The sequence below is a fragment of the Pelodiscus sinensis genome, chromosome 2 (genome assembly GCF_052426305.1).
Source record: "Pelodiscus sinensis isolate ZL-2025 chromosome 2, ASM5242630v1, whole genome shotgun sequence".
Taxonomy (NCBI): domain Eukaryota; kingdom Metazoa; phylum Chordata; order Testudines; family Trionychidae; genus Pelodiscus; species Pelodiscus sinensis.
The window spans coordinates 42,332,214-42,350,340 of NC_143053.1; the positions used below are offsets into that span (position 1 = coordinate 42,332,214).

The 18,127-nt window shown below is 41.6% G+C and overlaps 1 protein-coding gene across 6 annotated transcripts in view; it reads left to right on the top strand.

The window, feature by feature from the left end:
• The window catches only part of VIRMA (vir like m6A methyltransferase associated), a 63,488-nt gene that overhangs the window by 30,025 nt on the left and 15,336 nt on the right, over positions 1-18,127 (top strand). For 5 of the 6 annotated variants that reach the window (XM_006110999.5, XM_089776204.1, XM_075920372.2 and 2 more), the window contains 8 exons: positions 895-2,044; positions 6,839-7,330; positions 11,398-11,552; positions 13,416-13,498; positions 14,103-14,196; positions 14,335-14,879; positions 15,541-15,776; positions 16,319-16,571. In XM_006110999.5, the coding sequence (XP_006111061.2) occupies positions 895-2,044; positions 6,839-7,330; positions 11,398-11,552; positions 13,416-13,498; positions 14,103-14,196; positions 14,335-14,879; positions 15,541-15,776; positions 16,319-16,571 (3,008 nt within the window). The remainder of the gene's footprint in view (positions 1-894; positions 2,045-6,838; positions 7,331-11,397; positions 11,553-13,415; positions 13,499-14,102; positions 14,197-14,334; positions 14,880-15,540; positions 15,777-16,318; positions 16,572-18,127) is intronic. The other variant, XM_075920373.2, reaches the window with a different exon arrangement.

Sequence of the window (18,127 nt, forward strand, 5' to 3'; positions counted from 1 at the left end):
TAAAATATGGTGGTGATGATGTGACTTAGGCTAATGAGTCCCTCATTAACATATTTTCTGCCAAAAAAAACTTGTAGTGTAGACGTAGCCTTAGAGACTAACAAAATAAATAGGACCATGAGGTTTTGTGGGTAAAACCCACTTCATCAGGCTCTGCTTCCTGATTTATGGATGTGGTGCAGCTGTGCTGTGAAAAAGAGTAGTTTACTAATTTTGCCTTCCAATTATAGTAGTACAGATTGAACCTCTGTAAACTGGGACTTTCTTGTCCCATCTGAAGTCGGGAAGGACTATGGATGTTCCAGGACCAGAGAGTCTGGGTGGAGGGCTGGTGGCTAGGCTTCTCACAGCTGAGCTGCCAGGTGAGACCCAGCAGGGCCGGAAAGGGGGAGCAGCTGGGCTCTCCGCAACTGGACTGCCAGGCATGACCCAGCTGGGCTGTCTGGCGCAACTGTAGCCCTGCAAGCGATGGCTGGGTTGCGGGACCAGGAGCCTGGCACATGGTAGCAGGGCTGGCTGGTGCAACCGGGAGCCCAGTATGCCTGGAGCTGGGCTGCCCGGCTTAGCTGGGAAAGGGGTGGGGGCTAGCAAGGCAGTGTGGCTGTTCGCAGCAGGGGGAGCTGGTCAGGAGACCTATGGGGGCAGTCCAGCGCTGGGAGGACTGGGGGCACCTCTCTTGGTCCAGCAAAATCCCTCATCCAGGGTCAGTCAGGTCCCGAGGGTGCCAGACTAGGGAGGTTCAACCTGTGGAATGAAACTGTCAATGTTTTGAATATTTTATATTTTCTCAATAGTAATTTATATGTTACTTTTTAACTTTGTGTAGTTGTCTGAAGTTCATAAAACTAGGCTTGATGTCACTAATTTGTTTGTTAAACTTAAACTTTTTCATAGGTGATGATGGTTATGAGCAGATTTCAAGTGATGAAGATGGAATTGCTGATCTGGAACGTGAAACATTTAAGTATCCAAGCTTTGATATCGAATATACCCCTGAGGATCTAGCCTCAGTACCACCTGTGACATATGAGCCTTATGAAAGAGAGCTTGGACCACTTTTGTACTTCAGCTGTCCTTACAAGACCATATTTGAGGTTGAAGTTGGTAAGATAAAGGATCAAGATCCAGACAAGGAAAATTCAGGGGCAGTAGAAGCCTCGGTTAAGCTAATTGAACTCCTGGAATTATATCAGGAAGAAAGAGGTGCAAAGTGGGTGACAGCTTTAGAAGAAATTCCAAATTTAATAATAAAAGGCCTAAGCTACCTGCAAATGAAGGACACAAAACAGGACTATATTACTCAGTTAGTAGACTGGACAGTGCAGGCTTTAAACTTGCAGGTAGCTCTCAGGCAGCCGATTGCTTTGAATGTCCGACAGCTTAAAGCTGGAACAAAATTGGTGTCATCGCTAGCAGAATGTGGGACTCAAGGAATCATGGGACTCTTGCATGCAGGAGTTGTTAATGCATTATTTGAACTGTTATTTGCAGATCATGTTTCATCTTCCCTTAAACTTAATGCTTTTAAAGCATTGGATAGTGTTATCAGCATGACAGAGGGAATGGAAATGTTTTTAAGAGGTGGGATAGAGGCACATGAAAAAAGTGGTTATCAGAAACTCCTGGAGCTCATACTATTAGATCAGACTGTGAGAGTAGTCACTGCAGGTTCTGCAATTCTGCAGAAATGCCACTTCTATGAGATTCTGTCAGACATTAAAAAGCTTGGTGACCAGTTAGCAGAGAATACTCCTTCCCTTCCTAATCATACGGAGTCGGAGCAGGAACCAGACCTTGGACTTGAGAGAACCAACCCAGAGTATGAAAATGATGTGGAGGCTCCTATGGATATGGATCATCTTTTGGAATCTTCTAGTATCAGTGAAGGAGACGTGGAAAAACTTATTAGCCTCTTAGATGAAATCTTTCATTTGATGGAGACTGCACCTCATACAATGATTCAGCCACCGGTAAAATCTTTTCCGACAATGGCACGCATTACAGGACCCCCAGAAAGGGATGATCCTTATCCAGTCCTTTTCAGGTAAGACAGCTGTAGTTCACTTTTGATAGCTTTGACTGGGTTCTTTTTTTGCTTTTGGTAGTTAGTATGTTTTGGTAGCTAGTATGCTTTGTGGACTAGGTATGCAATAGAGTAAGTTAATGATTAATATTACATTATTCACTTTACTATTTTAATTTTTAGTGGATGTTTACAGATTGCTTTAAAAAGCTTTTGGGAGGACTGGATGGTTAATGGCAGTGGTGGCAAACTATGGCCCGAGGGCTACATGCAGCTCAATGGGGTTCTACATTTTGTTTCCTGTTGCTCATGCACAGGGTTGACAGATTTTGCAGGTTTCCATCCATGTCAGTTTTTCCTACTGGTATTACTAGTACACACATGTAAATCAAGGGCACGGAAAGTGAGGTGTGTGCTGACTGCACACAACATTGACTCTGAGAGCTGTGAGCACAGCTCACAATCAAAGCACTTCTACACTTGGCACACCTGCAAATTCTAGGTGCTCAAGCACAGTTAGCAAAACTACCCTGTCCTGGGAAACTGTCTTGTTTACGACAGTCTTGCGGCCCTCTGACAAGGAGAGCCATTCATGTGGCCAATTTGCTAGGCCAGGTTGCTAGTCTGGGATTGCAGTTATATTTTTGTTTACAGTTCAGCCTACGTAAATACTAACCAAAGTTCTCACCATCTTACTATTTATTACTTGTACAGTAAACTTCCAATAATCCAGCACCTTTAGGACCCAGGAGGTGCCGGATTCTCAGATATGCCGGACTATTGGAAGGGAGGACTATGAGGAGTCTGGGGTAGGGTGGGAAGGATGGGGGAGCGGCGCTGCAGGATCAACCCGGCAGCACCCCAGCTGCTCTGCCCCAGACTTCCCCAAGGTTAGGAACTATTTAGAAAAGCTAAATGTACACAAATCCATGAGTCCGGACTTAACACATCCGAGGTTACTGAGGGAGTTGGCAAATGTCATTGAGGAGCCTTTGGCCATTATCTTTGAAAAGTCGTAGAGATCGGGAGAAATACTGGATGATTGGAAAAAGGAAAATGTAGTGCCCATCTTCAAAAAAGGGAAGAAGGATGATTCAGGGAACTATAGTCTGGTCAGTCTTACCTCAGTTCCTGGAAAAATCATGGAAGGGATCCTTAAGGAATCCATTTTGAGGCACTCGGAAGAGAGGAAAGTGATTAGGAATAGTCAGCATGGATTCACAAAGGGCAAGACGTGCCTGACCAATCTGATTAGCTTCTATGATGAGGTAACTGGTTCTGTGGACATGGGAAAGTCAGTGGATGTGATATACCTTGACTTTAGCAAGGCTTTTGATACGGTCTCCCACAATATTCTTGCCAGCAAATTAAGGGAATGTGGATTGGATAAATAGACAGTAAGATGGATAGAAAGATGGCTAGAAGGCCGGGCCCAGCAGGTAGTGATCAACGGCTCGATGTCAGGATGGTGGTCGGTTTCTAGCGGAGTGCCCCAAGGTTCGGTTCTAGGACCGGTTTTGTTCAATATCTTTATTAATGATCTGGATGAGGGGATGGATTGCACCCTCAGCAAGTTTGCGGATGACACTAAGCTAGGGGGAGAGGCAGATGCGCTTGAGGGCAGAGATAGGGTCCAGAGTGACTTAGACAAATTGGAGGATTGGGCCACAAGAAATCTGATGAGGTTCGACAAGGACAAGTGCAGAGTCCTGCACTTGGGACGGAAGGATCCCAAGCATAGTTACAAGCTGGGGACCAGCCAGTTAAGTAGTAGTTCTGCAGAAAGGGACCTGGGGGTTACAGTGGATGAGAAGCTGGATATGAATCAACAGTGTGCCCTTGTAGCCAAGAGGCTACTGGCATATTAGGTTGCATTAAGAGGAGCATTGGCAGCAGATCCAGAGATGTCATTATTTCCCTTTATTCGGCTTTGGTGAGGCCACATCTGGAGTATTGTGTCCAGTTCTGGGCCCCCCACTACAAAAAGGATGTGAATGCATTGGAGAGGGTCCAGCGGAGGGCAACCAAAATGATTAGGGGGCTGGAGCATATGACTTATGAGGAGAGGCTGAGGGACTTGGGTCTGTTTAGTCTGCAGAAGCGAAGAGTGAGGGGGGATTTGATAGCAGCCTTCAACTTCTTGAAGGGAGATTCCAAAGAGGATGGTGGAGAGAGGTTGTTCTCAGTAGTGACAGATGTCAGAGCAAGGAGCAGTGGTCTCAAGTTGTGGTGGGAGAGGTCCAGGTTGGATATTAGGAAAAACTATTTCACTAGGAGGGTAGTGAAGCACTGGAATGGGTTACCTAGGGAAGTAGTGGAGTCTCCATCCCTAGAGGTGTTTAAGTCTCAGCTTGACAAAGCCCTGGCCGGGTTGATTTAGTTGGGATTGGTCCTGCCTAGAGCAGGGGGCTGGACTTGATGACTTTCTGAGGTCTCTTCCAGCTCTCTGGTTCTATGATTCTAAGTCAGCCACTGCTGAAACTGACCAGTGGCTGACTCTGGGAAGCTGGGGGCAGAGCAGCTGGGGTGCTCTGCCCCGGGCTTCCAGAGTCAGCCGCTGGTTAGTTTCAGCAGCGGCTGACTTGAGGGAGTCTGGGGCAGAGCAGCTGGGGTGCTGCCGGGTTGGTCCTGCAGCGCTGAGGGGCGCAGAGCAGCTCCAATTGTCTGGCTGCCAGGAGCGCTTCCAGGTTCCCGGTGGTGCTGGACTGTCAGGATTGCCGAACTGGAGTTCTACTGTATTGGGTTAATACCTTGGAATTCCGTTCATGGTCTACTGTGCAAGGTACTGTACAAACACTTAATGAAAAGACAGTTCCTGCCCCAGAAGAGCTTGGCCTTGATGGTCTCGGACTAGTTCCTACTGTGGACAAGCATCTGTATCACAAAATCCTTAACTGTAACACTATCAGGCATCATTAGTAGCTGCATCAGAATCACCAAGGACTGAATGGGCAAGGAATCTGCATATTCCAAAAGATGCTTTTTAAAAGCTGCCTCTACGATAAACAAAATGCCCTAGAAAAAACCCTAAAGAAGTTGTGTTGTTTTTAAAAGGAAAATTTGAGTTCAAGAATTAGCACTATTACAATATTTAGTTTGAGGATACAATTACTGAAAATTCAGAATATTCCAAAAATTAAAGTTTTTGCTGATTGGTGATGGTCAGTGAGGGTATATCTACACAGTCCATGTAGCTCGAAATAGGCTTTCTGAAAATAAGGTACACGATTTTGCGTAGCTCAAATTGCATAGCCTATTTCAAAATTTGGTGCTGTCTACACAGCGCCAAATTTCGAAATAGAGTGCTGTTCTGGTGTCTTCCTTATTCCTCGTGCAGAATAAGATGTCTGGTATTTTGAATGTATTTCAAAATGGGCATGCTGTTAAGATGTGCACAACGCTTTTGGGATAACAGACATTATGTCGATATAGCGCTCCTATGTAGACATACCTTGAGTGATTTTATTGAACACAATGTTTATTTCAATAGGTATTTAATCCTCAGTACAGAGATAAAATAACTATAGATTTTGGGAAAAAAGGCTTAGAATGCTCTTCTTTACCATTAAGTATGGTAAATATATGTTTTTTCATAATATACAGGCAGTCCCCGACTTACGCGGATCCGACTTATGTCGGATCCGCACTTACGAACGGGGCTTTTCTCGCCTCGGAGCTCATGGGCGGCGGGTCGCCGCCCGTTTCCTCCGGGGCAAGAAAAGCTTCTCCCGGTCTCCCTGGTCTTCTGGGGGTGTCCAGCAAAGCCGCTGGACCCCCCCAGCAGACCAGGGACACCTGAGCAAAGCCGCCGCCTGGGCGGCTTTGCTCGTTTGCCCGGGAGCAAAGCCGCCCAGGCAGCGGGACTCCCGCCGCCTGAGCGGCTTTGCTCCTGTCCCCCTGCTCTGCTGGGGGGGTCCAGTGGCTTTGCTGGACCCCCCCCAGCAGACCAGGGGGACAGGAGCAAAGCTGCCCAGGCGGTGGGGGTCCCGCTGCCTGGGCGGCTTTGCTCCCGGGCAAACGAGCAAAGCCGCCCAGGAGGCGGCTTTGCTCGGGTGTCCCTGGTCTGCTGGGGGGGTCCAGCGGCTTTGCTGGACCCCCCCAGCAGACCAGGGAGACAGAAGCAAAGCCGCACAGGCAGCATCCCGCCGCCTGTGCGGCTTTGCTCGGGGGCAAAGGAGCAGAGCCACACGGGCGGCGGGGTCCCTCCGCCTGTGCGGCTTTGCTCGGGTCTCCCTGGGGTGCTGGGGGGTACTCCCCCCAGCACCCCAGGGAGACAGGAGCAAAGCTGCACGGGCAGCGGGGTCCCTCCGCCTGTGCGGCTTTGCTCGGGTCTCCCTGGTCTGCTGGGGAGGGAGGGGGCGCAGCTAGTGCGCCCCCCCACCCCCAGCAGACCAGGCTTTTGTTGCGGGACGCCTCGGGTAGAGCAGCTGGGATGCTGCCGGGTTGGTCCTGTGGGAACCTACCTGGCTGCGCCCCAGCTGTTCTGTCCCAGGCTCCAGATTCAGCAGCTGTTGAAACTGATCAGGCTGATTCCAGGAAGCTGGGAGCAGAGCAACTCTGCCTCCGGCTTCCTGTAGTCAGCCCCTGGTCAGTTTCAGTGGCAGCAGCTGAATCTGGAGCCAGTTCCGACTTGCATACAAATTCAACTTAAGAACAAACCTATAGTCCCTATCTTGTACGTAACCTGGGGACTGCCTGTACAAAAGAATAAACTCATCTAAAATATAGGCTAAGATACAAAGTACACTCAGAAAATAAATCCTATGTGTGCAGATAATCATATGTTACAGATACTTCTGTTTTACATTTCTGCAGGTACCTTCATAGTCATCATTTCTTGGAGTCTATCACCTTGCTACTATCCATTCCAGTAACAAGTTCTCATCCTGGTGTGCTTCAGGCTGTCAGAGATGTGTTGAAGTTCCTGGGACAGTCACAAAAGGGTCTCCTCTTCTTCCTGTCTGAGTATGAAGCAACAAACTTGTTGATTAGAGCACTTTGTCAGTTTTCTGATCCAGATCAAGAAGAAGGCCTCCAGTCAGACAGTGCTAATGATGATGCATTTGCCTTGTGGCTACTGCATTCAACACAGACGTTGCAGTGTATTTCCGAATTATTCTGCCACTTTCAGCGGTGCACAGCCAGTGAGGAAACGGACCATTCAGATCTCTTGGGAACCTTTCATAACCTTTACCTGATTACTTTTAATCCTGTTGGAAGATCTGCTGTAGCTCATGTGTTCAGCCTTGAGAAGAATCTCCAAAGTCTTATTACTTTAATGGAATACTATTCCAAAGAAGCTTTAGGGTAATTGTATATTTGTGTTCGCTTCTTATTTGATAAACTAGCTGTCACTTTGTAAAGAAATAGACGTAATAGAAAACAACAAAAGAAAACCTTACACTTTGAAGATTTTGCAGAATTATCATTGATTTTAAAATAGGGCTGTCAAGCGATTAAAAAATTAATTGCAATTAATCATGCTGTTAAACAATAAGAAGACTCCAGCTGACCCCAGGCTCTGCGTTGCGCTGCCCCTTCGAAACACTGTGGCGGCGTTTCAAAGGGGCAGTGCCTGGGAACCTGGGATCAGTGTGCAGTGCTGCCCCTTTAAAATGCTGCTGTGGCGTTTCGAAGGGGCAGCACAGTGGGAGCCTGGGATCAGCTGGAGTCCCCACCTGACCCCAGGCTCTGCTAGCACTGCCCCGTTGAAACTCGGTGTTTCAAAGGGGCAGCGGTGTTTCAAAGGAGCAGTGCTGCGCAGAGCCCGGAGTCAGCTGGGGACTCGAGCTGATCCCAGGCTCCCATTGTGCTGTCCCTTTGAAATGCCAGTGGCGGTGTTTCAAAGGTGCAGCACTGCAGAACCGCCAGCTATTAATGTGCTTTAAAAAAATTAATTCACATTAATTAACCGCCCTAATTTAAAATAAAATTATAATATAGAGATTGCAGACATTTTTAATCAAATGTCTGTTAATATAGAAACTATATACATCATAGAGACAAATGTTGTTTTGTTGTTTCACTATAGGTCAGATAAAACATTGCCTAGTATTTTGTAAAACTAAGTATAAACATTCGCTTGTGAAACTAGATATAGAATAAAAGGATTAGAAGAGACTTTTAGGGTCATCTAGTCTAATCATTGCCAAGATTCCAGGTTTGTTGCCTAAATCAAAGTCTTGATTTCAAAGTCTTGGGTTACAGCATATTCACATCCAGCCTAGGAGACCCAACCGGGCAGGGGAGGGCGTTCCTGTGCCAACCCCTAAGTCCTGCCCCTGCACTCTCTCCCTCATGGCTCCCCATCCCTTCAGGGATGCAGCATCAGAATAGCTGTGGGGTCTTGGTGTGGGGCAGCAGCAGTGTTCCTGCCGTGGGGAAGCAGAGTGAGTGTGCATGCCAAGTGTGCTCCTACCTCTGCAGGGGGCCTGACTGCAGCTGCCACCCTGCATCAGGCCCTCCCCAGTAATCTTGAGGCCATGTCCCTTGGAGGGGTGTAATGGAGTGGAGAGAGTGGGGTGTTGGTGGGAAGGAGTGGAGTTTGGGGAGAGGTAAGTTCCACTGGGTCTCCTGGGCTGGTTTGCGACTATATTGTGGCCTGTAGATGTCCTGCAAGTTTGGGACCCCCTGGTCTAAATCATCAAGACAGATGACTATCCAGCTTCCTTTTGAAAACCTCCAATGAAAGAGCTCACCCAACTTTGTAGGCAGTCTGTTACATTGTCCTAATGCCCTTACAGTTAAGAAGTTTTTCCTGGCATTTAATATAAATCTACCATGTTATAGTTTGAACCCATTGCCTCATGTCTGTCCCTTTGTGGCAAGAGAGAACAACTTTTCCCTATATTTTTAGTGACATTATTTTAAATATTTGAAAACTACTATCATATGCACCCTCAGTCTCCACTTTTCCAAACTAAACATATTCAGTTCCTTCAGTCTTTGCTCATATGTCTTGCACTTGATTTCTTTGATCGTTTTAGTTGCTTGCCCCTAGATTCCTTTCAGTTTCTCTCTAACATTCCTGTACGCTGGTGACTAACACTGGACATACTATTCCAGCTGAGGCTTAACCAGCTCTCAGCAGAGCAGTTCTATTGCTTCCCATGACTTGCATGTTATGCTTCTATTAATGTGACCTAAAATTGTACTTTGCTGACTCGTGTTGAGGTTGTGAGCTACCACAACTCCCAGATTCCTTTTGTGCATTTGGTTAGTCTTCTCTGGGGGTATGTCTACACTGCAGAGTTTTTTTGGAAACAGCCGTTTTTCCAAAAAAACTTCACTTACGTTCATACTGCAATCATGTTCTTTCAAAAAAAATCGAAAACAGAGGTTTTTTTCTGACATTGGTAAACCTCTTTCTACAAGTAAGAAGCCTTTTTTCCAAAGAGCTCTTTCGAAAAAAGGCATGTGTGGACGGGGAAGAGGGAGTTCTTTTGAAAGAAGAGGAAAAACGAAAAAGCACAGGTGCCCTGGTGGCCACTCTGTCCATAGTACTCACAGTTGAAGTGTGAGATAGCATCCACACTGAATGGATGCTATCTGTTGAAAAAGCAGATTGCTTTTTTGATGCACTTTTGCTGTGTAGACATTCTCTTTTGGAAGAAGTTTTTTTTTTGGAAGATCTCTTCTGGAAAAGCTTCTTCCAAAAGAAGCCTGCAGTCTAGACATAGCCTATGTGTAGCACCTTATATTTCAGTTTGAGTTTCATTGTGTTGTCTGTTGTCCAGCTCTCCAATTTATCAAGATTCCTCTGAGTTTCTCTCTGTCCTCCAAAGTGTTAGCAATTGCCCTCTCTCAGTTTTGTGTCATCTGAAGATACGATTAGTATGCTCTCTATTCCTACACCCAGGCCATTAATGAAGATGTTAAACAACACCTGACACAAACATGGTCCCTTTGGAGCTCCACTTGAGACCTCCCTCCAAATCAACACAATTCCATTTATAGTTACAGTTTGTTTGGGGTTATTTAACCAATGATGTATACACTTAATGGTAGCTCCACAAAGGCCATATTTCTTCAGAATGTCATGTGGGACACTGTCAAAATCCTTGGTGGCTTGCAGGTATATTTTATCCACTGCAATCTCCCTGTCCACCAAACCAAATACTGTGTCAGAGAAAGAAATCAAGTTGGTCTGGCATGAAATTCATGCTGGCTGCCAGTGACACTCCCTTCAGGAATTCACAAATTGAATGTTTTACACATTGCTGTAATAGCTTCCCAAGTATAAAGGTCAGGCTGCCTGGTCTCTAGTTCTCTGGCTTCTCCTTTTCCCCCTTGTTAAAGATGGGCACCATGGTAGCCCTTTTTCAGTGTTTTGGGACCACTTCTATCATCCATGAATTTAAATATAGCCAGTGGCGCCAGGATTTCTTTGGCTAATTCCTTTAGTATTCTTGGGTGAATAGCATCCGGCCTCACTAATTTGAATTTATTCAAATTGGTCAGGAGATCACTAGTGTGGTCTTATCGCAATATACATCCTTTTCCCTTTATTGCTTCTGGTTACTTCGCTAGTTATTTGGTCACATTTTGTTTTCTGTGAGAAGACTGAAACAAAGTCATTGTTGCTTTGCCCTCCCATCACCTTCTATTACTAACTCACTTTTCGTATTAAGCAGCGGATCCACACTATACTTGTTCTTTCTTTTTTGTGTGATGTATTTGAAGAACTTCTTGTTGTCTCTACATTCCTTGCCAGCTGTAACTTACTCTTTACCTTGGCTTTCCTGGTTAGGGATGGTACAGTACAAGGGACGGGTATTTTTTTCCACGCCACAAATTTCCCCAAATCTTGAAAATTTTGTCAGTGTTTTTCTTGAGCAATTTCTGACTTGAGCAGATATGTGTATTCCCTCGCTGAACAACAATGGTGAAGCAGGATAAGAAAATGTACTTACTGCTAGCTTGAATGTAGCCAGTGTTATCCATTTCCCTTTTCTTTGAGTACTGAAGTTTCTAAAGGGGAAATTTACAAAATGTATAAAATACATAAGTACCAATAAGTGTAAAACAAAAACAACCCCCCTCCTGACCTCTTGACTCCCACCTAGCCTCTTACCAATTGTATTTTATTTTTCAAAAACTGCTGTAAAAGAGAGACATGCATCTGACGAAGTGGGTCTTTGCCCACGAAAGCTTATGCTCCAATACATCTGCTAGTCTATAAGGTGCTACAGGACTCCTTGTCGCTTTTACTGTAAAAGAGAGAATGGCTTTGTTCCACAGTAAAAAATTTGCTATATAAACTTGTAATGAAGATTCTGAAGGCAGGTACATAGAGGCTCAGGAGTGGAAAATCTAGCAAGTGTCGAGTGTGCTAGCCTAGAATTTAATAGGAAAATCCTGTATCCTTTTTTCAGTGACTCCAAGTCCAAGAAGTCAGTTGCCTATAATTATGCCTGCATACTTGTTTTGCTGGTTGTTCAGTCTTCCAGTGATGTCCAAATGCTGGAACAGTACTCAGCGCCCTTATTGAAGCTTTGTAAGGCAGATGAAAATAACACCAAATTGCAAGGTACCGTATTTGTCATTATCAAGTGAATTGTTCGGAATGTATAGAAGAAATGTATTGTGTATATCGGTAATTAGTACTTCATGATCATCTGGTTTTGACAATGGGTATAATGAAATTTCTTTTTTAGCTGCATATGATTAGGTTGACTCATTGAAAAGATGTGATTTTTTTTTTTCTGTGATAATGATATGAGTTCTTCAATTTGAATACCTTCCAAGTTTATATTTTATGTAATATTCATTACCAAGAATATCAGATAATTGCAGGAAGTTTGCGCTCTTTGTTGGAAATAATTAGGAAGGAAAGATTTAGCAAAAATAGGGAGTCAGTGGTTGATTCTAATTTTGACTGTTTTTTAATTTTTCTCCTACCAGTCTAGAACTGTAGGCCCATTTGAAACATAAAATGCACAACTAGAAACCAAAAATTTTCAATATGAAACTTTTAGTTCATCAGTTTTTTCAATTACCATCTCTTGCACAAAGATGGATGCTGCTCTCCTTAATCATATCATAAAATCCTACATAAACCATTCTTTCAGCTGTGCCACCTATGAACTTCCAAACTGACAGGTTAACAAATGCAGGTTGTTATGGACCAAAAAGGGAAGAGAACATCAGAGTTTAAGAACTTTGATGGAGAAGACTGGGTGGCTGAGCATGGGGTTTAATTGGACATTTAAGGAGCAGAATGTATTGCTATGGTTTGTTGTTAATACCTATTGTATGTGATTGTGTATGTGAGAGAAATGTGCTGTTGTTTTTGCTTCTGAATGGATTAGGCATTGTATTTTTAAATGAGTAATAGGGGTCCCTAAACCCCATGAGACATTTTCTTTAGGTATGTTTGTTTATAGAGCCCTGCGCAGAGACAAAATCAGTCTCCACATCCACAAAAATGAGCCACAGACGGAGATACCTGTGGATATAAAGCGGATGTCTGCAAATTTGCAGGAATCTAGAAAATTTGTATTTCACTCGGGGATGTAAAATCTCAGTTTAATCAGTCAACTGATTAAACATTAAGTTCATCTAATGTTTAACCACTTAACTGACTAAAGCAGGATCTGGGCTGGGAACAGCTTGGCAGGAGCAACCCTCAGCCCGTGGGGCTCCTACCCTGAGCCTTGACAGCCCCTGTTCAGAGCAGCCCCTGTTGTCAGAGCGACAGGTAAGGAGCTGTTTCAGTTCCCACTGGTTACCAGGTTAACCGGAACCTGTAAGCACTACCCATTTAAGGTAATGTTTACCAGTTCACTGGGTAACTAACTGGTTCACATCCCTAATCTGCATACTCATGCATATAAACAGTAGGGATCTCCTTAATTCAGTTTTTCATACAAAGCAGTTTTCACAAATTGTTTACATATATAGGAAGGAATAATGAAGACAGGGACAAGAGTGTTTCTAATAGAAAACATATTGAAGAGACTTGTTGGAAACAATATCATTGGGCACTTCCTCATCCTCCCTTCCCCCCCTTAAAAATTACTAGAAAGGGAAATAAATTGCCAATTTAGCAGTGTTTCAGGTGTTCAGTTTTGATTACATTTAGAAGGTGATAAGCCATAAGATGGTCATATTTCAAAAAATAATTTTGGCACCAAACTTGCATAAGCTAAATACTACAAAATTCAAACAAAATGCATGCCCTACTTTAATGTATTTTTTATTTTCTCCTTACGTTAATATTATTACCCATAATTACTCATAATTCATAATATGGCTTGTACCTAGCAAATTTTAATCTTAAGTGCATAACATCTTGTCAATTAAATTCTTCTTAAAGCACAGGTTTATAAAACAGATACAACTATAGTATATGACCTTTCTGTTCACCAAAATATCCTGTCTTCGTTTTTAGAGCTCTGCAAGTGGCTTGAACCTTTGAAAAATCTCAGATTTGAAATTAATTGCATCCCAAATCTCATTGAATATATTAAGCAGGTTAGTACATTTTTTCATACAGAGGTCACTTTGTATGGGAATGTCATATGAGATGCTTTTTCCTATGCAGTCAGTCTGTCCAGCTCTTAATGTCTCAGGCCAGCACTTGCAAAGTCTGTGACTTCCATAGCAGATTGTGATGATGTAGAATTAGAAGGAAGGAGCAGGTTTATTATGTAGAAATAAGCAGTCTTAAAAGTTGCTTACAACCTGGTAGTTGTCTGTAATGGAAAATGACATACATAATTTAGTGTAACAGTTTGAAGTGTTTCCTAAGGTATTGCATAAGTGTAAATTTTGACAGTGTGGCAATGCTCTTTCTACAAGTGAAGAGTAGTTGTATTTGACAACTTCAGTCATGCCCATGAGTAGAATGTGAACCAGGTTGTTGAGGAACTGGAAAAATGATATCAATAAGATACAGCTTTCTTTAATGGTCCATATCAGTTAGTTCACTCTTACCTATATAGTAATTTTTTTAAAAATGTATTGTGATGGCTTTACATCAGTTCAGAAGGCTATTAAAATAGGTTGGTGTAATGTATCCAGAATATCTTTGTTGCAATTTTCTCTTATAACATATGTTCTTTATTCTTTTTAATAGAATATTGATAGTTTGATGACCCAGGAAGGAGTTGGTCTTCCCACTGCACTCCGTGTTCTTTGTCATGTTGCATGCCCACCACCTCCTGTTGAAGGTATATTACTTTCTGATACATAAAACCCAGTCTTCTAAGTATCTGTTATTTTATCACACCTGATAAAATCTGATTTAAATATAATTGGTTTGAGATGTGTGAAAGCTAATTCTTCTTCCCTTCCCCACCCCTTTACAGGTCAACAGAAGGATCTTAAATGGAATCTCGCAGTTATTCAGCTCTTTTCTGCTGAAGGAATGGACACCTTCATTCGTGTTCTGCAAAAATTGAACAGTATTCTTCTTCAGCCTTGGCGGCTCCATGTCAACATGGGAACCACACTTCACAGAGTTACTACCATTTCTATGGCGCGATGTACTCTTAATCTCCTTAAAACCATGTTAACTGAGCTCTTGAGGGGTGGATCTTTTGAATTTAAAGACATGCGTGTTCCTTCAGCACTTGTTTCTTTGCATATGCTTCTGTGTTCTATCCCTCTCTCAGGCCGCTTAGATAGTGATGAACAAAAAATCCAGAATGACATTATTGATATTTTATTGACCTTTACCCAGGGAGTTAATGAAAAACTTACAATCTCAGAAGAAACTTTGGCCAATAATACTTGGTCTTTAATGTTAAAGGAGGTCCTCTCTTCAATTTTGAGAATTCCTGAAGGATTTTTCTCTGGACTTATACTGCTTTCAGAATTGCTACCTCTTCCATTGCCCATGCAAACAACCCAGGTATGGTTTTAATTAAACCAGCAATTTAATAAATAACTTCCATATTACCTTAAATTCATATTTGTGTTGTGGAAAAGATTGAGGTGAATAAAAGGGTCAATGGAGATTTGTAATCAAATAGGTTATTTTGAGGTATATTTAATTATTTATCGGTAATCAACTTGTGCATGCTTTGTGTTAATTTTAAGCTTCCCAAATAACCAGAGATTTGTAGTTAATTGGACATTTATTTTTTGTCACTTATTTAGCTAGACTAGATAGTTCTTCAGTATCCCATTATATTACCAAAACCTTGCAGCTTTTGTATCCAAAACTAAGAGCTGAAATGGCAGCATAGAGATGTTTAGACTTTTCAGAGCACATAGAAGAGCTGGGAGCTTTAATGCTCAATTTTTGATCTTTAACAAAAGAGTAAGAATAAACAGTTTGATTGTGATTGTTTACACTAGTGTGAGATTAAATTAGGTGTCAAAGGAATGCCTAGTCTTTTGAGATAACTATTAGTGTAATTTGCAAATTCTGTCTTGAGGTACATACTTGTAACTCACTGATATTGCTAGATTTGTGGGAAGTTATCCGAGGAGGGCAGGATTTGGTCCTGAATGATATTTGTCCATAAAGCAAAAATCTTTTAAAGAGCCTGTAAATACTTTCTCCACAGGTTATTGAACCACATGACATATCGGTGGCACTCAACACTAGAAAACTGTGGAGCATGCATCTCCATGTTCAAGCCAAATTGCTACAAGAAATAGTTCGATCATTTTCTGGTTCAACTTGCCAGCCTATTCAGCATATGCTGAGGCGTATTTGTGTTCAACTGTGTGACTTGGCATCACCAACTGCTCTTCTTATCATGAGGACTGTACTGGATCTGATTGTAGAAGATCTACAAAGGTATCTTTGTTCTCCATTGCATGAAGATTTGTTTTAAATAGTTGTTGAATTCATCACTGTTGTCTGTAGTAATTTTCTCAGTGAAGAACATGGAATTTTGGATACCTTTTTAGTCCATTACAGATTTGATTTGAGCTCTTATCCAAGGTCTGCTATAGTGTCTTGTGTTGCCAACTAAGCAAACAATATATTCTTTTAATGTAAAGAATTTTGCATTTTATGTTTATAGGAAATATTTGTGAGAAATTGAAACAAAATTGAAAGGTTTTTTAAAAACATATATTTGTATACACTTAGATGAACTATAATTTGTTAAATTGATGATTGGTTATATTGCATATAAAATTATATTCAAGTAATGTAGTAGCTGTGGTAGTTTTTTCAGAAATCATACATTTTAAACATTTAAATTATGGCTTTTATTTAAAATGCAAAGTTAGTTTTAAATCTACTTAAATGAAAATGGTTGTACTAGACTGAAAGTCATTAAATAGACTATTATGTAGGACCACTTCTTTTAAAGTACATTGATGTTGTTTCAGCAGCGCAGAAGATAAAGAGAAGCAGTACACTGGCCAGACTACCCGATTACTTGCTTTACTTGACGCCTTGGCCTCACACAAAGCTTGTAAATTAGCTATTTTGCATCTAGTTAATGGAACTATTAAAGGCGATGAAAAGTATGCGGAAGTTTTCCAGGAGCTCTTGGCTTTAATGCGATCTGCTGGGGACAATGTTATTCACCAACAGTGTGCTGAATATGTAACATCAATTTTGCAGTCCCTCTGTGATCAGGTATTTTATACAGTTAAAATATAAATTACTGAATGTCATTATAAATTGTGTGTGTGTTTGTGTGTGTGTGTACACACAATAGAACACAATCTTTTAGATTGCTATGGTTATATGTCACAGAAAAAAAAGTTCTTCACATTTGCAGGAGTGTCTTGAATGTTATCTGTAATCTTGATGTCATGATAATTTGGGCATTCTTAATTTATCTGTTTTCAGATGCAAACTGTTGTGATAATTTTATCAGTTCTTGTTCAGTCCCTTAGTTTTTAGTATACTGTAGCATTCATGTTTTGTTTTTCTTGGGGTACAAAATCTATAATATTTGCACTTGAATGTCCCTTTCCCTCAAAATATTAAGGGAAATTACTGTTAACGTTTTGAGGGGGGAGTTAGATTTATATCATATGATGCAAATAACCATTGATAGCTATTCACTGACTCTTCTGAAATGGGTTTGTTCTCAGTGTGGGTCTCAGTGAACTGGTGTCCATATATAAAATAATTGATCTTGCAGTCAGCCCCCTTGTTTGGCATTGGTAGAGACCAAGAATTTAATGGAAGTGGAAACTGAATTTTATGAAGATTTTGGCACATGGATGGGACAGTGAGAAGCTCATACTGCCCTTGCTTTAACTGATCGATGAATAAACTGATCTATTCTCCCAAGCTGTCAGCCTGAAGCCTCTTACAAACATATTAGTCACATGTTGTTAGTGTAAAATTCCTGAATTAAGAAAATCTGTCAAGTGTAATTAATCCAGTAGAATAGGAAATTTAATCTGAAAACCCCATATTAAGAAACGGAACATTTAAGGGCAAATGTTCAGTTAGGTACATACGTGCATTTGCATACATATGATTTTATGTGCAGTCTCCTCAGTTTGTGCGTCTCTTAATCACTAAAGAGGTTAACTGTCTGTCATCATATGTCTGACCTTATTTTGTGTAGTAGGAATTCTACAATTGTAGAAATTGGCATGTTTTAAATTTTCCAGAAAGTATTAGCAATTCTAAAACTTAAATTATTCATTGTGGTTGATTTAACTATTTTTTGTGATAGAGAGGGACAACCTGAATTACTACAAATATATAATGTATAGTGTAGTCCCTGTTTGTCTAACTCTAGATGGCCCTTTCATGGCACACAGCTCTCTCTCATTCAGTATAGCAGATATTGAATGAATCCTTTAAAAACAGTTAATGAATGTTTCTAGCAATGCTCTACACTAGTATCTTAGCCAGCATTTTAAGCCTATGTATTATTAAAAAAAACCTCACAAGACCAGTAATTGTATCACTTAAACTATCTTTTTATATTTTGGATTTCTTTTGTTGGTAACAAACCAGTAAATCAATAAGCCTGACAATTTCAGAATCTTCTTTGTGAAATGTATTTGCTCAGCTCAAAAGATTAAAAAATTGCAGTTTGAACTTTAATATAGACTATTTTGTGAGTTATAAGTACTAAGTATTTATTTTAATTTTGAATATATTATTTTAAAAATCCAATACACTTTTAAGTTTCTAGGTAGATACATAGCTAGAGCCCTGCAAAT